This window comes from Echiichthys vipera, assembly GCF_963691815.1.
Source record: "Echiichthys vipera genome assembly, chromosome: 18".
NCBI classification, from domain to species: Eukaryota; Metazoa; Chordata; class Actinopteri; order Perciformes; family Trachinidae; genus Echiichthys; species Echiichthys vipera.
The window spans coordinates 2221302-2236301 of NC_139843.1; the positions used below are offsets into that span (position 1 = coordinate 2221302).

The 15000-nt window shown below is 46.8% G+C and overlaps 1 protein-coding gene across 1 annotated transcript in view; it reads right to left on the bottom strand.

Annotated features, from left to right (window-relative positions):
• aatkb (apoptosis-associated tyrosine kinase b) overlaps positions 1-15000 on the bottom strand; it is a 42669-nt gene that overhangs the window by 24522 nt on the left and 3147 nt on the right. Inside the window, exons 3-9 of the mRNA XM_083932512.1 lie at positions 7261-7340; positions 6534-6652; positions 4830-4917; positions 3789-3922; positions 3269-3353; positions 2782-2903; positions 1462-1611 (exon numbers count right to left, since the gene is read on the bottom strand). Of these exons, the coding sequence (XP_083788638.1) occupies positions 1462-1611; positions 2782-2903; positions 3269-3353; positions 3789-3922; positions 4830-4917; positions 6534-6652; positions 7261-7340 (778 nt within the window). The remainder of the gene's footprint in view (positions 1-1461; positions 1612-2781; positions 2904-3268; positions 3354-3788; positions 3923-4829; positions 4918-6533; positions 6653-7260; positions 7341-15000) is intronic.

Sequence of the window (15000 nt, forward strand, 5' to 3'; positions counted from 1 at the left end):
GCCCTTAACCCTAACCCTAACCCTAGCCCTAAACCTAACCCTAACCCTAGCCCTAAACCCTAACCCTAACCGTAGCCCTCAACCCTAACCCTAACCCTAGCCCTAAACCCTAACCCTAACCCTAGCCCTAAACCCTAACCCTAACCCTAGCCCTAAACCCTAACCCTAAACCCTAACCCTAACCCTAAACCCTAACCCTAGCCCTCAACCCTAACCCTAACCCTAGCCCTAAACCCTAACCCTAACCCTAGCCCTCAACCCTAACCCTAGCCCTAACCCTAGCCCTTAACCCTAACCCTAACCCTAGCCCTAAACCTAACCCTAACCCTAGCCCTAAACCCTAACCCTAACCCTAACCCTAACCCTAGCCCTCAACCCTAACCCTAACCCTAGCCCTAAACCCTAACCCTAACCCTAACCCTAACCCTAGCCCTCAACCCTAACCCTAGCCCTAACCCTAGCCCTAAACCCTAACCCTAACCCTAACCCCAACCCTAGCCCTAAACCCTAATCCTAAACCTTTACCCTAACCCTAACCCTAGCCCTAAACCCTAACCCTAACCCTAGCCCTAACCCTAACCCTAAACCCTAACCCTAACCCTAACCCTTAACCCTAACCCTAGCCCTCAACCCTAACCCTAGCCCTCAACCCTAACCCTAACCCTAACCCTAGCCCTCAACCCTAACCCTAACCCTAACCCTAGCCCTTAACCCTAACCCAAACCCTAGCCCTAAACCTAACCCTAACCCTAGCCCTAAACCCTAACCCTAACCCTAACCCTAGCCCTCAACCCTAACCCTAATCCCAAACCTTAACCCTATTTTAAATAGGTCATAACTTTTGATAGGAACGTCGTAGAGACTCCATCTTGGTACCAATGGAAAGCGTGTGGCCATAATTAGGGGGGTAGGCGAAGTCTCAACGAATGAGCACCTAAAGGAAAAAAAATAGGTACACAATTGTTTAAGATTAAAGGTTTCCCGATGTCCGATCGCAACGAAACCAGCACGAGTGCACTCGGCACCCACGAAATAGGGGGGGTAGCCCAAGTTTCAAGTCTCTAAATAACCCTAACCCCTAAACCCTAACCCTAATACTAACCCCTAACCCTAGCCCTAAACCCTAACCCTAACCCTAACCCTAGCCCTAAACCCTAACCCTAACCCTAGCCCTAAACCCTAACCCTAACCCTAAACCCTAACCCTAACCCCCCTTTCCCCCCTAACCCTAACCTGAACCCCTAATCCTAAACCCTAACTCTTGCCCTAAACCCTAATCCTAACCTTAGCCCTAACCCTAACCCTAACCCCCCTATCCCCTCTAACCCTAACCTTAACCCTAATCCTAAACCCTAACCCCTAACCCTAACCCCCCTATCCCCCCTAACCCTAACCCTAACTCTATAGAATATAGAGTTTTGCTGTGTCCCTGAATGAATGAGTTTTGTGCGTGGGTCTCACCAGCGCTCAGCCAGGGGCACGTTGAGCAGCGGTCTGGGCAGTCGCAGCTGCTGCTCCCTCACAGCGTAGGTCAGCACTTGTCTGTCAGAGTAGTGTCTGTAGGGCTGGCTGCCCAGCTCAAACAGCTCCCAGATGGTCACACCCAGAGCCCTGCGACACAGAACACCATGGATATTATGACGATGAAACATTAGACAGTAATCAGAACAACTGTGGGTCATTCCCCCTGTGTTCAAATACTTCCTCTAGTCCCTCATGTGTTTCTTCACAGGCCTTTAGACTTGTTTTCTATTGTTCTAAACGTTTCCGTCTCTGTCTGTTGAAAGCATTTGAAGACACTTCCCCAAGTCACAAAACTCTGAATGATCCTCCATGTTCTTTAAATTTACAATCACACTCTTTGTCTATTTTCCACTTTTCCAGGGAGCGTTCAGTCGTTTGGTCACAATCTTTGATGCACAAAGTAAATGGATCAATGTTTTAATAGGATCTCTGTTGATTACACAAAGAAAAAATGCTTCTTTTCTTCTAATTTACCTTTTAATAAACAAAAACAACAATGCATTTATGAATAAAATGCCTCAATTTATTGTGTTTCTGACAGTGGAGTGTAATAAAATCTGACCACAATCAATATTTCCCTGGCAAACAAAGTGTTCAGTCATTTATCTTCCTGTAGCTCACGCAGTGAAAACATTACAGGCAAAGACACTTGGAGTGAATTATTGTCATTTCATAACCTAATGTGTGTGTGTGCGTGTGTATGTGTGTCTGTGTGCGTGTGTGTGTGTGTGTGTGTGTATCTGTGTGTGCCTGCGTGTGTGTGCGTGTCTGTGTGTGTGTGTGTGTGTGCGTGCGAGCGTGTGTGCGTGCATGTCTGGGATTATTAAAGTATTTCTGATAACGAATCTGATTTGATTCGAGAAAAAAAACCAATGTTGTATGGCACGGAAAGTGTGCATGCATCTTTGTGTGTGTGTGCGTGAGTGCGTGTTCGTGTGTGTGTGTGTGTGTGTGTGTGTGTGTGTGTGTGTGCGTGCGAGCGTGTGTGCGTGCATGTCTGGGATTATTAAAGTATTTCTGATTAAGAATCTGATTTTGATTCTAAAAAAAACAACGTTGTCTGCCACTGAATCATTTTACATTTTAGTTTTTAAAAGTCTTTGTGTGTGTGTGTGTGTGTGTGTGTGTGTGTGTGTGTGTGGGTGTGAAAGTGTGTGTGTGTGTGTGTGTGCGTGTGTGTGTCTGTGTGTGTGTGTGTGTGTGTGTGTGTGCGTGTGTGTGTGTGTGTGTGTGTGTGCGCGTGTGTGTGTGTCCTACCACATGTTGCTGTGGTGGGTCTGTTCAGCCACCAGCAGGTTTCCATGAACCTCGTCCACCAGCTCTGGAGCGATCCAGCGCAGCGGCACATACATCTGATCTGACGTCACATAGTAATCATCCTGGGGGGGGCAGAAGAGGATCACACTTATTAAAGAGTCACTTTATCAAACAACTGTTTTTGCTTTGTTCTAATTCATGTTACGACCAATCGTTTAAACAAGTGAAAAGAGTCTGGAGTCTGAAAGAACACGCTCAGCTCCCTTTAATCATTCATTCACTCGTGCAAACATCCGCTCGTGTCCATTTGTCCGTGGTTGTGATGTGACGTGGTGATTTCTACAGACAGCAAACTGTACCAGGATCAGTTTCTACAGATTTATTTATCCAGTTTGGCCAAATACTCAGAGCTCATTCCATGATTTGCTTGAATAATAATACAGTTTACATATTTGACCATGTGCATGTTTCTCTCTGATAAACAGACCTTGTACTTGCTCTGAGACAGACCGTAGTCTCCAATCTTCACTGAGACATCAGCAGTCAACAGGCAGTTCCTCAGAGCCAGGTCACTGGAGAGGAGAGGGCAGCTGTTACAGCTCTTCATCATTTATAAACACACAAAATAAGACCAGAACATCACAGGAGGCTCGTGTTTCCCGAGGCACGAAAATATTTAGACGCCCTGCATTCAAAACCACTCACAGATAAGAGATCGACATAATGAATCTTTTGGAGTCATCTGAGTTCGACACGAACATCCACGGCCTCTTGTGTCGAGTGCAAAATCTTGAGTTCTGGAGACGAGGGTCACCGCCTGCAACAAAATCACTGATGCTGGAGTCTGTAAGGAGCACTCAGGCAGCACCAGGATATTGTTCCAGGAGACAACCGAGAAGCAACGATGCAGATTTCACTGATCACATCAAGGCACGGGCTGGTGTTGTCATTTTGACACGTGTGTGTGTGTGTGTGTGTGATATTTAACAGCAGAAATTGCTCGCTACCTGTGTGTGAAGTTGTGTTTGTGCATGTGCAAGAGTCCCGAGGCGATGTCGCAGGCCATGCGTTGGAGAATCAAGGGCTCTGGGGTCACGGCTTCTGAGGTCCTGCAGCTCCGGAGGTAGCCCTTCACGTCCCCCTGCACAGACAGACAGGAAACATCTGGATGTGACAACCGCTCACCACCGGGGGGCAGTCTTGTCATTGCGCCTGTGCACAATGGGACCCATGAACCGTCTCTGGTTTAATCATGTAAATCTGGAACTGTACTAGAATCTGGAACCATGCATGACGTGCACCAGATGAACCAGCACACTTGAACAGACCAACTCGGCCATCTGAGGGAATTAAGGTCGGTTTTGGACTTAAGTGTCTGGTTGACGGAGCCTTCGTCCTCCTCCATTTTACTAATCACTCTAAACTCTCAGCTTCTGAAGTGGAAGGAAGCCAGTTCTTTGATTATTATTGATTATTACCACAAATATCTGTGTTAGATCTACTGAACCGACCGACCCTGTGGAGCTGAGGGTGGATTTCACTGCAGCGAACCTCTCCGCTCAACCGCCAAATATCATGTGTGTGTGTGTGTGTGTGTGTGTGTGTGTGTGTGTGTGTGTGTGTGTGTGTGTGTGTGTGTGTGTGTGTGTGTGAACTACAGGTGTTAATCTTAGGGGTGGCAGTAGCTCAGTCCATAGGTGACTTGACTGGTTACCGGTTCATGTCCCTGTGTGGACCATGAATGGAGCGCGGACTGGTGGCTGGAGAGGTGCCAGTTCATCTCCTGGGCACTGTTGAGGTGCTGTTGAGCAAGGCACCGAACCCCCAACTGCTGGGGGCGCTGATCCATCGGCAGCCCCCTCGCTCTGACATCTCTCCATTAATTGCATGTATATAGGTCCTGATTGTGCATGTGTGTGTATTTCGGGCCTGTGTGTGTGTTTGTAACATGAATAATAACAAAAAAATGTAATTTGATTAATAAAGTAAATTTTCTTCCTCTTTATTTATCTCTTTTAAACACCTGGTGTCTGTGTTTGGACACTCACCAGTGGACAGAACTCCATCACTAGCAGGTAGGGCGTGACCTCGGTGCACTGGGCCAAACACTGCAGCAGAGCCGGGTGCTGCAGGGCCCTGGAGCGCAGAGGAGGACAGGAAGAGCACAAGGTCACGGCTCACGGTACAAAGGACACATTAACACAGTTCTAAGACAGTAAAAAGATCCCTACTGTCAACGCCCACACTGACGGATTATTATTATTGTACACAATTTATACAGAAAAGCAGTCGACGCCCGAGCTCTTGAGAACATCATTGTTTTGTTTGGGAAGATCTTCTTTTTTTAAAACGACAGATGTTATTGAATTGAATGTATAGTGATTTAAAAACTACATTAAAATTGACTGTGAAACCAAACATATGAAATCATATGAAACCATGAAGCATTGCAGCAGGAAGATGGAGTTAAACAGTGGAAGTGGACGGATGGGAAACACAAACAAAGGGTGGAGGGTGGGGTGGATGTGTTCTTTTCATTTTATCTACTTATTTATTTATTTATTTATTTATTTCCATTTCATTGTGTTTGTAAAGATTTAACGGTGATGCTGTACTAGTGTCGCGCCAACTAAAAAAAGACAGAACACCAAAGAAAGAGAAGAGTCAAAGGAAAGTAAAGAGATAAAGAAAGAAGGTAAAAGAAAAGTCCCTGATGAGGGAGGGGGGGGACTGGAACTTCAGACTTGCATATATCCAGACTTAAGGTCCGTTAACGAGCAACAAACCTCTCAACTCAAGGGGCAGAACCAACGCATGCATTTCAAAATACCAACGCGTACAATTGGACAGAACTACGACCAATCAGAGCCATGAGAAATGTATAAGGTGACGTATCGAGCTGACTCAGACGCCGCGTCACTGTCGTCATCGGGCACGCCTGCCCATGCTTCTACTTATTTATTCATTTACACGCATGCGTAGGGAACATGAGAAAAGAACATGGATCATCACGGGTGTTACAGTTAAAATCTAAGTATTCTTTTACACAGACATCACGGCATAACGTCACATTATTCAAGGTGCACACGATGCATTTTTCCCAGCGTTCAGCACATTTCTCCAGCTAAAGCCTGAGTACAAAAGTAAGTCTCTCCATACGGTACTTTTCCTGGATGATCCCACGCCTCTGCTCCAGTCTTGGAGGGTCAACTTGCAACCGTTTCCTAGTTATAGCTTTCCTCCAGCTCGCCAAAAGCATCATCCATAAGTATTTATCCTTCCCTTGGACTGTTTACGGTATTTTTCCGAGATATAAAGTAACAGAAGAGAAATCTAAAGCTGCCTCAGTGACTTTATGGGTCTCTGAAGCCACTTTTCTCCTGAACGACTGGATTTTTGGACAAAAAACATGAAAGTGATCGGCCAGAGAAGCTCCACATCGTCTCCTCGAGGCCTCGTCTCCTCGAGGCCTCGGCTCTGCGCGCTTGTGTGCAGTGCTGATACTTTAGGAGCTATAACACATCTCACCACATTCTTCCAGTCAAACTCTCTCAGCCATCTTGAGTTTGCAGTGGTCGCTTGTGTCTCACAATAAATGGTAAATGGACTTGTACTTATAAAACGCTTTGCTAGTCTTCTGACGACTCAAGGCGCTCAAAATGGCAATATTTAAAGTCCACCCCCTCACTTTCTCTACCATCGCTGACAGACAGAGAGACAGACAGAGAGACAGACAGGTGGTAAGTTTGTACCGGAAAGGCTGTGCTTCCTCCAGGAAGTGCATCTGGTCCTGCACGCTGCCGCTGGCCTTGAGCTCCTTCACCACCACTTGGGTGGTGTTCAGGCCTGCGTTCACCTCCCCCAGCAGAACCTGAAACAGTACAGACAGAGACATATACGCACAGGGAAGACAGGCGCACAGACGTTTGCACAAAAACAAACCCATGGAGCGCGGAGCGGGAGTGACCGTTACACAAAGACAAAAGACAAGGAGACATGAAGCGGTCATGCAGGAGTTCAGGGAGGAGGATCCAAAGACGGGGAAATGCAGACGAACACATGTACAGATGGACATACCCAGTCACGGTACACAAGGATGGAGAGGACGTATATTCATGAGTGAACAGGAAGTGGAAGAGGAGAGACAGACAAAAGGAGAGAGAACCAGAGAGAACGACAACATGTTATCTGTATGTAAAAAAAACACAACAGCACAGCCTGCAGTGGAGGGTTATCACTTTAAAAATGGCACCAGCGTCAAATTTTACCCTCGAGGAATACGTCTATGACCTCTGGGACAGGCTGCCATCAAAGGCACAGGGATCGGGACGGCATTACAGGTGACTCTGCGTGTTTTTAACCGGGATCACAGCAAAGACTAACAGCTGTGAAGTGAAGCTCACTGACGCTGCCTTTCATCTACAGCAGGAGAGTCAGAACCACAGCAACCACAGGAAGTTCTGTCAGAAGTCAGCTTACCTTCCCGAACCAGCCATTCCCGATCTCTTTCAGGTAGAGGAGACTGTGGCGGCCCAGATCGGTGGACTTCAGGAGTTGGACTGGAGGGAAAGAGAGAGGACAAGGTGTTACAGGGACTCCTCCATCATCAGACGATTGACGGTGACGCGGTTCATCCTGCTGAGCGTGAGAACAGGGATTATATGAAGAACAGTTGTGTGCAGAGCCTGGAACTCTCTACGGTTTACGTCGCTCATGAAAGAAACAAACAGAATTGAATGAACTATGATTTCACATATTTAGTCTATAAAGAGGACAGTTTACAGTTTGAATGTTTCTGTGGTTGAACCCTTTTTCACAGATGTGTATGGGTGGTTGAAGTGCATGGGTGGGGTCACTTCAGATACTTAATGCTTATTAATGTGATTTAGTTATAAATCACAGAATATAATTTTGCGATACTGTTCTCTTATTGTAGTTTATATTTTGTATTTCTGATGTTATCGTACCGCTGCTTTGATAACCTCATTTAAATAAATCTAACTATCTATCTAAACTAATTCAACTTAAACTTAAGAAATATGGGTTGGATGCTACCATTGAAAAGTTTGTTAAAAAGGCTGATCGTTTGTTTCAACACACACACACACACACACACACACACACACACACACACACACACACACACACACACACACACACACACACACACACACACACACACACACACACACACACACACACACACACACACACGAAAACACAAAGAAAAAGTAAGACACTAAACCAGAAAAAAATCTCCAATCTCCAATTTCAACACGTCACATACGATGCAGCGCGTATGCTAACATGCTAACATGCTAACCGTGTTTCTTAAGAAAAATTTGATTTGTTCAACTCATCATTTCAAGTCTCAACTAACACAAAAAGTGAGCAAAAGCTTTATTTTTCATGAGAATAACTTAAAAAAATAGTTAAAGTGTGTTTTTATTAGAGATTTTCCATTTTCCCTTCGTGGTCGACGTGTTTTCATCATCAGAACAACAATCATCTGATATCTTACGAAATACGATATTCTCTTCAACCGGAAGTGGATAAAGAAGATGTCCCTTATATGGAGTGAATCATAATAATAATAATAATAATAATAATAATAATAATAATATCATAATCAGGAATAAAACTTGAAATTACTTTAACAGAACGCACCATATCCAGGTTGTTAAGTGTCCTCGGTAGAATCCATCTTCGGCCCGATCGATTCTTATTAACCCTCTTTAAAGTGAGATATCCGGACGTGCCAGTGAACGTTGCCCATGTTCCCCGAGTAAACAAACGTAACTCCACTCGGGTCTTGTTCTGTATTGAGCCGAGCGTGGCACCGACCTGTCTGACTGTCCTCCAACACCCTGATGCCTCTGCGTCAGCATCCCCAGATGACCCGAGTCCTTCCTGCCTGCTGCACACGCCCGCCCGTCCTGACCCGGCTCAGTCAAACCAAACGGCACTGACGACACCCCGCCCTGTCCCCCCGTCCCCTCCATCCCTCCATCTCTTTCTTTCTGTCCCACGATGACACTCAGCTTCTGAATGTAGCTGCGGACAGACGGATCTTTGTGGTGCTGTCGTCCCCCTCCAGACTGCCACACAGTCCAGTCACTGTGCGGAGGCCATATTGGACACCCCTGTCTCTTTCCCCAGACTGGTCATTCCTCACACCCACTCACGCTCTCTCCGGACCAAAGCAGAATAACCCCCATTGTCCGGCTGCTCGGGGCAGCATGGCACCAGTTAGGACCAGTTCGAGCGCACACACTGGGGCCATTATCCACCTGCTCTATGACTTAGGAACAAACTGGGTTCTGGCGATAACAGTGGCAACAACTACGCCATCGTGTTGACCTCAAACGTTCACAATGGTGATGGAATAGTCTGGTTCAACAGATATGAAGTGCTGGGATAAAGCATGAGCGTATACAGAGAACTGGGTACAGCGTTGGAGGCGATGCCCAGGGCGTTCCTGTGAAAGTTGCTCAGTGGAGCATGAAGCCCAAAAAGTTCAACCGCCACAGCTCAAAATACCTGGATGACCTTTGTGGGTCCAATGGCATCAATTGAAGTTGTAATTCCACCTTTTGGCCTCTATCCAATGGCTTCAAAGCCCGGTGCATGTGTCCAGGTGGTAACCCTAGATTTGTAAACACTCTCACGTGACTTGCTTCCAGACCAGCTTCACTAAAGTAAACCACTCAAGGTCTATGCGTTACCTTTGAAACCTCCCTAAATCTTTGGGTACCACCTCGACACGACCCTGGGATAAACATCTGTGTGTGTCAGGACGTCAGGCTTTGTCCCTCAAGTGTTTCCATTAGTGGGTCACATGATCAATCACCTTTGTTTTTTGAGGGCGCACTCACACTGTGCCTCCGTACCGTAACCAAGCACGTTTCAAGGCTTACGTCTAGTTCGTTCAACCAGTGTGAGTGCAACCATACTGCGCCTAGGAGCGGTACGCTTGCTGTCCACGGCCCGTTTGGGAGAGGTGGGCTTTAGTAAAGCACGTTTGCACGTGTACGAGCACGAGCGTGCGCACGTGTACGAACACAAGGCCTACGGCGGTTCTGAGGTCATTTCCTGTGCGCCTGTTGGGACGTAGAAAAAAGAAGGAGGGACCATGCGCGGACATTTCAAACAATGGCGGTGAAAGGTTCACGTGGGTGTGATGCGGAGGTGGAGTGTTTACTGCAGATTTGGTTGATGAAAAGATTCAAAAACAGTCGCACAAAAACTCCGAGGTCTACGGAAAGATCTGGAAACAAAGCCACGCATCGCCATGACGTCATCAATGCGTGTGACGTGTTACGGCGTGATGACGTATAGGCAGCAAGAAGCATTCTGCGAGGCCCAGGTAGTGTGAGTACAAACGGGCCTGGAGGGGGGGACAAGGACCCTTAAGCTCGGGGCACGGGACGGACGCACAGTGGGAGGGCGCCCTAATGCATCCAATCCATGTATCCAGAGTTTGTCCGTCGCTGTATTTATTAGAATAATGGATGTAGAAGAAGTGCAGCTTTGGCAGAACAACATGGATGCTTTCTATCACACGCTCTGTGACAAACACTCGGGTTAACCTGATGCGTTCTCAGATGTCTCTGCAGCCGACACACTAACTCCATTTCCATTCGACGGCCCCGCCCGGTGTCTTCTGAGCCCCGGTGTGTCTCTTAATCGCTGCAGTAGCCGGGAAACCTTTGGCCAAATGCACAGCGGCTGAATCACTCAGAGTCAAATGGAAGAGCCATTACGCTCTCGTGCATCAGAGAGACTCGCTTCAGACATCTAAACTCACTTATGACGTCTGCCCACTCGTGCTGTGCTCGCTGCTGCAGGATTCACTTTTAAACTCTTTACATATTAAAATCCTTTTTAAATCTATTTCGTAAAACACAACATTCTGAATGTTCTCATGTGTCCAGGTCGTCGTTCTCCTCAAAGCAATTTCAGTCCAAAGCAACTGGACTTGGTTATTTGTCAGGAAGACGTTTCACATCTCATCCAAGAGGCTTCATCAGTTCATGTACGCATCTGACCAGGCTGGGACTGGACCAGGACCAGGACCAGGACCAGGACCAGGACCAGGACCAGGCTGGGACTGGTCCAACTAACTGGTGTGGGGATCCAGGTATTTAACCTCTCACAGGCTGATGGTGTCACTGGAACCCTTTGTGCTCCAAGTGCCAACGTCGTTAGAGTGGCAGTCGCTGGTGGGAAGTTGGTTTGGACTTTGTTAGTGCTGGTCCAGTCCCAGCCTGGTCCTGGTCCTGGTCCTGGTCCTGGTCCAGTGGTTGGTGGAAGTAGGTCTGGACTTGGTAAGTGCTCTATTGAGTCTGAACCACAGTGGTTGGAGTCACAGGAGGACGTTTGTGAACAGTTGTTCTTTGAGGTTAGATTGTTGAATGAAGGGATGAAAGGGCAGCATTGTAAACTGGAGAGAAGTGGAGTCTCAGACCTCCTCCTCTGGTTAGCCATGGTCCAGTCCCAGCCTGGTCCTGGTCCTGGTCCTGGTCCTGGTGTCTCAGACCTCCTCCTCTGGTTAGACATGGTCCAGTCCCAGCCTGGTCCTGGTCCTGGTGTCTCAGACCTCCTCCTCTGGTTAGCGATGGTTTCTCTACTTTTACATAGATGCTTCTTTAAACTGACCCAGTAAAAGGGGGCGCTGTGGCTGCAGGTTTTCATTCCAACCAATCAAAAACACACCTGATCCAACAAATCAACTGTGTGACGACAGTTCAGGTGATTGCATGACTCAAACCTGCAGCCACAGCGCCCCCTTTACTGGACCACTTTGACACCTCCGGTTCAGATTGTACATGTTTTATGTGAGATTTAGAGGTCAGTGAGTGTTTGATACTTGCACACGCTCGTGAGTGTGTTTGTGCTCTTTGGGTGTAGCTGCTCGCATGAGTGGGTGTGAGCTCCATTAGTCTTCGCAGCGCAGCCTGCAGCACAGAACAGCTGCATCAGGGCGGGTCCTGGGTCCTGGGGCCCGGGACACAGACTGAGCCAAGCTCTGACAGTACTGGTGTGTCATTAGGAACCCCACCTATCTACGGCGTCCTTGGACAGCCCCGGCGTGCAGCGGGATGATGGAGGAGACGGGAACATTGGCTGAAAGTACCCAGGCGAGCTCGTAGCTGCTAAGTACTTGAGCTCCACGGCTTCCTCAGCTCTCAGGCATCATTAGAGAAGTGAAATTAGAAATCTGAGACCTGAACCTCGTCTCTGTTCGTCTGTACTTCCTTTCATTCTGTTGCTGTGAGTTCAGCTCTTTGAGTTTTAATATTTTATCACCCACTGAAGCAGCTCAGCTACATTTGTACGGAGGAAGTGGTGGAGTACAAATGACCCTAATAACAAACAGACAAAATGCTGAGCAGCAAATATAAGAGAAACTACAAGAAAGTATAAGAAGAGAAATGCATTTGCACTTTGGTCGGGTAACGCTCACATTCCACCCTGAAACAGGACCTGGAGTTCAGTAGCGCTATCGGACGTCATTTTAAAAGTGAGTCTGAACCCATTCATCCCATTTACTCTGAACATTTTATGAACATTTTATACAGCACATGGAATGAAACCCCTCCCTACAACCTCCAGCCTGTCAGACGAACACCAGGGCGTAGAGAACCCTCTTCTGCAGCCTAAACTTAAGTTTACACGACGAAAGGTGACGTAAACTATCACGTCTAAACTTAACGTCGCCTTCTGTCGTCTAAACTTAACCGTCACCTTTAGTCGTCTTAACTCAACGTCTCCTTTAGTCGTCTAAACTTAACCGTCACCTTTAGTCGTCTAAACTTAACCGTCTCCTTTAGTCATCTAAACTTAACCGTCTCCTTTAGTGACTAAACTTAACTGTCTCCTTTAGTGTCTGAACTTAACCGTCTCCTTTAGTCGTCTAAACTTAACCGTCAACTTAAGTCGTCTTAACTTAACCGTCACCTTCTGTCGTCTAAACATAACCATCACCTTTTGTCGTCTAAACTTAACCGTCAACTTAAGTCGTCTTAACTTAACCGTCACCTTTAGTCGTCTTAACTTAACCGTCACCTTTTGACGTCTAAACTTAACCGTCTCCTTTTGTCGTCTAAACTTAACCGTCACCTTTAGTCGTCTAAACTTAACCGTCAACTTAAGTCGTCTTAACTTAACCGTCACCTTTAGTCGTCTTAACTTAACCGTCACCTTTTGTCGTCTAAACTTAACCGTCTCCTTTTGTCGTCTAAACTTAACCGTCACCTTTAGTCGTCTAAACTTAACCGTCCCCTTTAGTTGTCTAAACTTAACCGTCGCCTTTTGTCATCTAAACTTAACCGTCTCCTTTTGTCGTCTAAACTTAACCGTCACCTTTTGTCATCTTAACTCAATGTCACCTTCTGTCGTCTAAACTTAACCTTCACCTTTAGTCGTCTAAACTTAACCTTCACCTTTTGTCGTGTAAACTTAACCGTCACCTTCTATCTTCTTAACTTAACCGTCACCTTTAGTCTTCTAAACTTAACCGTCGTCTAAACTTAACTGTCACCTTTCGTCGTCTTAACTTAACGTCACCTTTTGTCGTCTAAACTGTCACGTTCACAGCGTGCTCTCATTTCCACAGCGTTAAATATATAAGTAAATAAACATCATATTTAATGAGAAATTGTTCAAACCCACTGATTAAAACACGTAGAACCAAATAAATGTTAAATATTCATTTATATTCGGGGTCCGGTCCAGACGGATCCTGAGTTCACAGCTTGGTGAGCAGGATCCATGAAGCCTCAGGGTCATAAGTTCATCAGGCAGCACCAGCCCGTTAACACACACAACAGGGACCATTGTGGCGCCGCGGCAGAACGAGAGGACGACGCACTGACGGAGGAGCGCTCTCACTGGGGTTCTGTGCTCTTGCATGCCGGACATTCCAGCGAGCAGCAGTGTAGGCTGGCCGCCTCGCCGCTCTTACGCAACACGCAGATGTTTGTGGGAGAGAGCGAGAGTTAGAGAGCACAGAGTCCAGTCTGTGGGGACCTGCAGCGAGGGATTGTGGGATAGGTGGAGACGCAGTTGACCGGGGCCAGCGTCAGGGCGGGGCTCACTCCGGGGACAAACCAACGCCAGATACTCGGCGCTCCTCGCTCTCGCATTACTCACCCCTGAAACGTGCTCGTGCGTGTCTGAGACGGGCGTTCTCACAGAGCTGTTGGGAGGTTTGCATGAGTTTGCAGCCGATGACTGAAGACGTTCATTAGAGCGGACGAACCGACAAAAGTGATGTCATGACTTAATAGTCTCCGCTCGCCGGTTCATGTCACACTTCATCACTTTCAGGTCAGCACCGCATCGAGCTTCTGACCTCTGGAGTTTCAAACGCTGTCTTTGAGCACGTTTTACTTTTCTGTGGCTCCGCAAGTCTTTAAAAACAGCAAAGGTGACGGTTAAGTGTAGACCACTAAAGGAGACGGTTAAGTTAAGATGACAAAAGGTGACGGTTAAGTTTAGTCTCTAAAGGAGACGGTTAACTTTAGAAGACAAAAGGTGACGGTTAAGTTAAGATGACAAAAGGTGACGGTTAAGTTAAAATTACAAAATGCGTCGGTTAAGTGTAGATGACAAAAGGTGACGGTTAAGTTTAGTCTCCAAAGGTGACGGTTAAGTTTAGACGACAAAAGGCGACGGTTAAGTTTAGACAGCTAAAGGTGACGTTTAAGTTTAGTCTCTAAAGTTGACGGTTAAGTTAAGATGACAAAAAGTGACGGTTAAGTTAATATGACAAAAAGTGACGGTTAAGTTTAGATGACAAAAGGCGACGGTTAAGTTTAGACGGCTAAAGGTGACGTTTAAGTTTAGACGACAAAAGGCGACGGTTAAGTTTAGACGGCTAAAGGTGACGTTTAAGTTTAGACGACTAAAGGCGACGGTTAAGTTGAGGTGCACCTAAAAACCTCCACATGTCTCCAAAGCCGACTGTGCACCTTATAACGCGGTGCTCCTTATATATGGACCAATATTGAGCCACAACAGGTCTCCAACTACCGTGAGCAGCCGCCGACTCTATTTTCCCCGTAGAAGAAGTAACACGCGGTGCATGTTGAGATACACGACTGTGTGAAGCGTGCCGTTTCATTTCCATGTGTGTGTTTGTGTAAAGAGCCCAAAATGGCTCCTGTTAAGAGACACGCTTACGACGCAGAGTTTACACTCAAGGCCATTAGTCAC